This window comes from Mandrillus leucophaeus, unplaced genomic scaffold (genome assembly GCF_000951045.1).
Source record: "Mandrillus leucophaeus isolate KB7577 unplaced genomic scaffold, Mleu.le_1.0 Scaffold74, whole genome shotgun sequence".
Taxonomy (NCBI): domain Eukaryota; kingdom Metazoa; phylum Chordata; class Mammalia; order Primates; family Cercopithecidae; genus Mandrillus; species Mandrillus leucophaeus.
This window is the reverse complement of record NW_012108030.1, coordinates 1,341,884-1,350,023: the sequence shown is the minus strand read 5'-3', so window position 1 is coordinate 1,350,023 and position 8,140 is coordinate 1,341,884. Positions and strand designations below refer to the sequence as shown.

The 8,140-nt window shown below is 54.9% G+C and overlaps 1 protein-coding gene across 1 annotated transcript in view; it reads left to right on the top strand.

The window, feature by feature from the left end:
- Positions 1 to 3,320: 3,320 nt before the first annotated feature.
- Positions 3,321 to 8,140, top strand: part of IGLON5 (IgLON family member 5) — a 12,148-nt gene continuing 7,328 nt past the window's right edge. Inside the window, exons 1-4 of the mRNA XM_011966050.1 lie at positions 3,321 to 3,387; positions 3,449 to 3,527; positions 4,935 to 5,167; positions 6,864 to 6,983. Of these exons, the coding sequence (XP_011821440.1) occupies positions 3,321 to 3,387; positions 3,449 to 3,527; positions 4,935 to 5,167; positions 6,864 to 6,983 (499 nt within the window). The remainder of the gene's footprint in view (positions 3,388 to 3,448; positions 3,528 to 4,934; positions 5,168 to 6,863; positions 6,984 to 8,140) is intronic.

Here is an 8,140-nt window from a genome sequence, read left to right as displayed (position 1 = left end):
AAAAAAAAAAAAAAAGTAGCCAGGTGTGGTGGTGCACGCCTATAGTCCCAGCTGCTCGGGAAGCTGAGGTGGGAGGATTGCTTGTGCTGGGGAGGTTGAGGCTGCAGTGAGCCATGATCATACCACTGCACTCCAGTCTGGGCAACAGAGCGAGACTCTGTCTCAAAATAAAAATAGAAATAAAAAATAAAGCCCCAAGAAGCCTGGACTGGTATGTGGGCTCAACTCATGGGGGCAGCACCTGCTTCAATCAGCGGCTGAGTTCAGGAGCCCTGGAGCCCCTGAACCTTAGGGTAGGCACCTTGGACAGCTCCCTCTTCCCCCTTCTTGGTTCCTGTAGGACAAGGGCTCTCAACGGGAAGTTGAGGTGTGATTTTGTCTCTTATGGGGCATCTGGCAATGTCTGGAGGCATTTTTTGGTGGGGTAGGGGGAGCTATTGGCATCAAATGGATCCAGATCAGAAGCGAGATGCTGCCGACCTCCTATGTTGCACAGGACAGTCTGGCCCCAAATGTTAGCCATGCTGAGGCTGAGGAACCCTGGCCCAGAAGATGGGTCAGCAGCAGCATGGCAAATCCTGTTTGTGTCTGGGGGATAGGGCAGGGTACGGGCCTGTCTGTCTCCACCAGCCTGGGAAGGGATCTTGGTGCGTACATGTGACTCTTTGGCCACACTGAATGTGGCACTACCTGTTGTTCGGTCCAGGTTTTTGTTGGTGACTTTGCAATTTTCCCTGCGTGTGCATGTGTGTGTGTGTGCGTCCAGCCGTGTGTGATCTGATCACAGGTGACAACATGACCTGATTCTTGGCCCAGTGTGGCCCCTTTGTGCTTGAGGGGATGTGACAGTGTCGCCGTCTCGTTACACGGGTTGTAGCTTTGTGTGCGTCTGACCCAGGGCCTTCCAAAGTGCAAAGTGGGAGGGGAATCGTGGTGCTCGCGCCGGTGGTGTCTGTGTACCCAGTTAGGTTAGTAAGCATGTGTGTGTGTGTGTGTGGTATGTAGGGATGGAATTGTGTGTGGACTTTGCAGCCATGCGTGGGGCTGTTGATGTCGATAGAACCATGTGGGAACTATTGTATATGATGGGGTGACTCAGGGTGCAGCAGTTGCTTGGCCTGGGACCGACCCTTTTGACTGAATGTGACAATATGAGTGCTTCTGGGACAGATCCTCCTTTCCAGCTGACCTGTTGCTGGGTGCCTGTGCGGAGCTGGGCATGTCAGCGTCACTGTATGTATGCACCTGTCCCTCTGAGTGGGTCCACAGCCATGCATGTGACTGAGAGAGTGGGACTGTCTCCTGTGTTTGTATGCGTGTGACTGTATGTGTTTGTGTGTGTGTGTATGGGTGTAGCTGAAGCTGTTTTGTGTCTGTATGACTGTGTGTGTACCTGTCTGGGTAAGGACATAGCAAGTGTGGGGACTCTTTCTAGGCCTGGAGAGGTCTCTGTGCCTTGTCCAAGCCTCTGTGTGTACGTGTGTGTGTGTGTGTGTGTACGCGCGCGTGCGTCCATCATCCATCCCCGAGCTGTCTCCTGTTGTTCCCAGGGCTGTCTGTAGCAGTGTTCACTGTGTTTAGCCCAGGGAGGGTGAGCCCCCTCTCACCATTCTCTTCAAATCCCAGCAGTAACTCTGGCATGAGGGAGCCCAGGGTGACGGGCTGCAGGGCCCAGCCCCAAGCCCCAGAGCCTGGCCAACCCACTGCACCTGGCTCTGTCCTGGCCCCATCCTGTGGGGCTGCTGATGGAGAGGGCCCCCGGGAGTCCTTGGGGCAGCACGGGCCATTAATTCATTAGATTAATTAGCTCTTCGCCTGGGCTGGGGGCAGGGCAGCCCCGCGCAGGCCCCTCCCGCTCCAGGAGTCCAAGGTCATCCAGCCGGCCTTCCTCCCTCTCTGCCTGGTGCCAGCTCCACCGCCTCCGCATGCCCAGCCCCCACTCCCTGGCCCTGGTCCAGCCCACAGGCCACGGTCTACAGAGAGATGACTGCGTGGGGGTGATGGGGCCTGCCTGCTGTGCTGAAGTGTGGGAGCGGGCATGGGCTCACACCTGCAAGCATGCCCTGACGAGCTTGGGCACACAGTGTGCCTGTGTAGATGTGTGTGTCTGCGAAGGTTCGTGTGCGTGAGGGTGTATTTGTGCATCTGTGACGGATGTGTGTCTGAGCATGTACACATGTGGATCTCTGTGTGTACGTGTTCGTATTTGTGTGTCTGCATGTCTGTGTACGCATATGTGTTGAGTTATCTACGTGCATGTGGTTTTATGCGTATGTCTTCGGTGCGTTTCTGAGTTAATGTATGTGTGCATCTGTGTGCTTGTGGGCCTGTGTGTAGATATTTGTGTGTATTAATGTATATATGTGTGTTTCTGGGTGTATGCATATATATTATACACTCATCTGTGCATAGGTACATGTGTGTCTGTACGCTGTACCTGTGAATGTTTGTGTGCCCCTGTACATGTGTATTTGTGTGTATGTATGTGTGTATATATGTATCTGTGCATATGTATTCTGTGTATTCAAGTATCTGTGTGTCGATGTGCCTGTGTACATATGTCTGTGGGTATAGACCGTGTGTGGATGTGTGTACACATCTCTGCATATGTATATGCATCTACGTAATTGTTGGGTTTTTTTTTTGAGACCGAGTTTCATTCTTGTTGCTGAGGCTGGAGTACAGTGGCGTGATGTTGGCTCACTGCAACCTCTGCCTCCCAGATTCAAGTGATTCTCCTGCCTCAGCCTCTCGAGTAGCTGGGATTACAGGCGCCCGCCACCACGCCCGGCTAATTTTTTGTATTTTTAGTAGAGATGGGGCTTCACCATGTTGGCCAGGCTGGTCTCAAACTCCTGGTCTCAGGTGATCCTCCCGCCTCAGCCTCCCAAAATGCTTAGATTACAGGTGTGAGCCACCTTGCCCAGCCGTATCTATGTAATTGTTAATCTGCTCATATTGGTACGTGTGTCACTGTACTCTGTATCTGTGAATGTATGTGTTCTGTGTACACAGGTATCTGTGTCTGTGTATATGTGTCTGTGTGTATGTCTTATGTGTACAAGTGTCTGCATGTGTTTGCACACGTGTTTCTGTATATATATATGTGTGTGTGTACACATGCATCTGTGTGTATCTGTATGTGTGTGTGTTTGTGTGCTGCGATTGTCTCTGAATCTCTGGAGGTGTGTAGGTTTCTGTGTCCATGGGCGCCTACCCATCTGAGTCTGTGAGTCCGCGTGGCCTCATGGGAAGATACATGTTGCATGTATCTGCTCTGATTGTGTCTGCTGTGTGTGTATCTCTGAAAACATCAGCGCATGGGTGTGGCAGCACGTGCAGGAGATGTCTTTGTCCGCAAGGACGTGCGTGTGCACATGTGTGCAGGTGCCACCATGCCCGGGCTCTGCCTGAGCTGCCAAGGCTGAGCCACCCCCACCTTCCACAGGGCTGCTCTCCCAGAGCCTGGAGTTCAACTCTCCTGCCGACAACTACACGGTGTGTGAAGGTGACAACGCCACCCTCAGGTACCTCCCTCGGTGGGTGGGGACTCAGATCTCAGGGAGCCATGCAGTCCTGCCCGTTCACCTTCGGAGCTTCACCTTCCTGGGTGGGGATCCTGGTTACAGGAACAGCCTGGGATGGGAAGACTTGGGCTCCACGTTCCCCCTCAGGAGCGACACAACTATGAGCTGGCTCCCCCTTGGCTTCGGTGTCCCCATCTGTCAACGGGGTGGGGAGACGGTGAACTACCACTGGGTTATTGTGAGGATTCAGGATGCACACACCATGCTTAGAGAGCGTGACATAGTACGGCTGCTTAAAACACGACAGCCAGGGTTACTGTTTCCCCAGGTCGTCACCTCTCCTCTGGTCTCTGTTCCCCCTCTCTCCACGTCTCTTTGTCTCTCTGCCTCTGGGTCTCTGTCCCTCTCTCTCTCTGGTCTCTGTCCCTCTCTCTCTCTGGTCTCTGTCCCTCTCTCTCTCTGGTCTCTGTCCCTCTCTGTCTCTGGGTCTCTGTCCCTCTCTGTCTCTGGGTCTCTGTCCCCCTCTCTCTCTGGGTCTCTGTCCCCTTCTCTCTCTGGGTCTCTGTCCCCCTCTGTCTCTGGGTCTCTGTCCCTCTCTGTCTCTGGGTCTCTGTCTCCCCTTCTCTCTCTGGGTCTCTGTCCCCCTCTGTCTCTGGGTCTCTGTCCCTCTCTGTCTCTGGGTCTCTGTCTCTTTCTCTCTGGGTCTCTGCCTCTCTCTCTCTGTGTGTCTCTGTCCCCTCTCTCTGGGTCTCTGTCCCCCTCTCTGGTCTCTGTCCCCCTCTCTCTGGGTCTCTGTAGCTCTCTCTCTCTCTCTCTCTCTCTCTCTGGGTCTCTGTCCCCCTCTCTGGTCTCTGTCCCCCTCTCTCTGGGTCTCTGTAGCTCTCTCTCTCTCTCTCTCTCTCTCTGGGTCTCTGTAGGTCTCTCTCTGGGTTTCTGTCTCTCTCTCTGTCTTCCTCTCTCTCTGGGTCTCTGTCTCCCTCTGTCTCTGGGGCTGTCTCTCTCTCTGGGTCTCTGTCCCTCTCGCTAGATCTCTGTCCCCCTCTGTCTCTGGGTCTCTGTCCCTCTCTCTGGGTCTCTGTCCCTCTCTCTCTTGGTCTCTTTCTTCTTCCTTCTGCATCTCTATTCCTCTCTCCCAGATTCTCTGTTCTCCCCTTTTTGTGTCTCTGACATACACGATCATTCAATGACCATGAGCTATTGCTCTGTTCTGCACTTGGGCTCACAGCTTTCCCCCCCTGAGGCTCAGCTTATCCCCAGCTGTATGGTGGGCACAGCAGCATCCACCTCACAGGGCTGTGGTGGGACCTGGAGATGCGGTGGCCTCCCTCTCCCACCCACCCCCTCGGTGGGGGAAGGCTCAGGCTGGGTGGGTGGAGAAAAACCTTCCCACTCTCTTGCTCCCTGTAGCTGCTTCATCGATGAGCATGTGACCCGCGTGGCCTGGCTGAACCGCTCCAACATCCTGTACGCTGGCAACGACCGCTGGACCAGCGACCCGCGGGTGCGGCTGCTCATAAACACCCCCGAGGAGTTCTCCATCCTTATCACCGAAGTGGGGCTTGGCGACGAGGGCCTCTACACCTGCTCCTTCCAGACCCGCCACCAGCCGTACACCACTCAGGTCTACCTCATTGTCCACGGTGAGCCCTCAGCCGGGGCCTGGCTGGGTGGACGGGTAGAGAGCGTGGGGGAGACGAGGCATGATGACAGATACCACATGTTCCCCAACCCCAGGGATACATAGCGAGAACGACAGACACAGCCTTGTCCTTGGGGATTTCAGCCCAGCAGAAGGGGGCCAGTCACACAGAGAGTGACACATCAGCAGGATCACTTCTAGGGCAGGAGAGCTACAGGGGTGAGGGGGTGCTTGGGGGAAGACCATGTTCATTTGCTCAGCCCCATTCCTGGAGTGCCTACTCTGCAAGCATTGATCTAGGCACTGGGGCTACAGAATAAGGCAGGCTGTCCCCACACCTTGGGAGCTGATTTTCTAAGGAGAGGCTCAGAGAGGACTTCCCAGACATGACGTCTGAGCGGACGCCTTTGGCTGGGCACAGGGCTAAGACTAGAAAAGAAACAGTGTGTTCAGGGCCAGGCGAGAAAATGAACCAAGTGTGCGAGGGAAGTCCCAAGAGGCTGGAAGTGCCAGATCCAGAGCAGGAAAGATGGGGCTGCAGAGCTCCACAGTAAGGCAGGAGGCAGAGGGAGAGACGCGGAGAGCAGTCAGGAGCCTGCCTCCTGAGCCATCCGAAATGGTGGAGGGCAGGGAACACCTGGAGAGACGGGAACTGGAGACAGAGAGAACCCAGGGGGATCCTGGCAAGCTCCAACTCTGGAGCCAGACTGCCTGGGTTCCAACCTCAGTGCCACCGTCCACCAGCCCAGGGACCCTGAGCAGGAGGAGAGACCTGGGACTCCTCCTTTGCAAAATGGGGATGGTGCTGTCATAAATCCCAGACGTCGTCAATCGGAAGAGCTACTTTTATTTTATGCCCTGCTAGAAAAGAAAAAAAAAAAAAAACTACTGCCAGTGATACCCTGGCATCCTGTCTCGAGGGCCATCTTGCTTGGAGTAATGTTCAAATGGGAGAGGGGGGCAGAAAGCACAGATATGTCTTAGAATTGATGAAATCAGGAGGCTGAGGCAGGAGAATGGCATGAACCCAGGAGGCGGAGCTTGCAGTGAGCCGAGATTGCGGCACTGCACTCCAGCCTGGGCGACAGAGCGAGACTCCGTCTCAAAAAAAAATAAAAATAAAAATAAATAAATAAATAAAAGAATTGATGAAATACAGTAACATCCACCCCAGAGGCTGGGAGTGAGCATCTGATCAGTGGATTTTGGTAAAGCACTTAGAATAGAATCTGTTACACAGAAAGTCCCATGTGGGTATTTGTTAAATAAATTAATTTAAAATAATAATAAATACAAATAGAGAAAGGGAGAGGAATTCAGACCCCAAGATGGAAAACCAAGTTAGGATGAAGGTGGAGAGAGAATAGAGACAAGACCAGCAATTAGACAAGAAGATGCCAGGCCCAGACAGAGGGTCCGGAGAAAGGGGCAGAGACTCCTGGGTCTGAGGGAGGAGGGGCTGGGGGACTGGACTCTTGGGTCTGAGGAAAGAGGAACTGGGGGTCTGAACTCCTGGGCCTGAGGGAGGAGGAGCTCTGGGTCTGGACTCCTGGGCCTGAGGGAGGAGGGGCTGGGGTCTTGGACTCCTGGGTCTGAGTGGGGAAGAGCCGGGGGTCTGGACTCTTGGGTCTGAGGGAGGAGGGCCTGGGGGCCTGGATTCCTGGGCATCCATATTCAGCCTCTCCCCCTGCCCACAGTCCCTGCCCGCATTGTGAACATCTCGTCGCCTGTGACGGTGAATGAGGGGGGCAATGTGAACCTGCTTTGCCTGGCCGTGGGGCGGCCAGAGCCCACGGTCACCTGGAGACAGCTCCGAGGTGAGGATCCCATCCCAGGTCAAAAGCCCCGTCCCCCACTGCGCAGTCTGGGCCCCTCCTTTCCCCATATCCCTAGCTAGTTTCCCAAGCCCCCTTCTCTCTGGCCCCTTGGCTTCCCCTCCCACCCTGCTTCCAGTTATTTCATCCGCAGACCCTAGACCGAAGAGCTTCACCACTGGCTTTCCACCTGCCATCCTAGGCCTGGGTCACTGCTTCTGCGTCACTTGCCAAACCCCAGCCTGCTCCACTTCCCCAACCCCAATGTCCCGGACGTCTCCCCACGCGTTCACAGCATTCTCCTGGGCTAAGATCCCCTCCTGCTAGATGCCCTAAGCCAGGCTGCACCAGCAGTCCTGTGTACATCTCTGCCTTTCTTCTGCTGGATACTCTAGCCCAGTGGGCCTCATGGTGTGGACCCCAGACACGAAGCATCAGCATCCCTTGGGAACTTGCCAGGAATGAACTTTCCCAGGCTCCATCCAAGACCTGCTGAATCCAAAACTCCCTCCCCCCTCCACAAGCCCCAAGAACCAGTGCTCAAGGCTACCCACAAACAGCGCAGGGTGCCCGTATATGACAGTCCAGGTCCTAGACATCACCCACCAGCCCTTTTATGTGGGTCTCCACCACCAGATCCCAGATCCCTGGATCCTCATTCTCAGGGTCTTTGAAGACCCATGGTGCCAATCACTAGATCCCATGACCATTCTGAATCCCTGGATCTTACCCGACTGGGTCATCTGAGCCCCATGATCCTGGTCTTGAGATCTGGGATCTCTGGGTGTCCTAAGTCCCAAAGGGTCTTCTGAGACTGCTGCTGTGTTATGAGACCCCCATATACTTGGATTGCTGATCCCAATCACCAGATCCCGATTCCCCAGACCCCACGAACCAGATCCCAGAATGAGGGACCCTGCCCCACTGGCTCTGAATTTGCGAGGTCCTTCTGAGACCTAACATCCTGGGATCCCCCTCCCCATTGGGGTCCTCCGCACGGAGCCCCACGATCTGAGTCAGATTCCTAGAGGGATCTCCCAAACCCTTAGATTCTCTAACCCACCCCATTGGGTTCCAGGAACTGAGTCCTAGACCCTCACTCCTTCCCCAACCCTGAGCTGGAGAGATCCCAGGTACCCCCGGCCCCGCAGCCCCTCCCC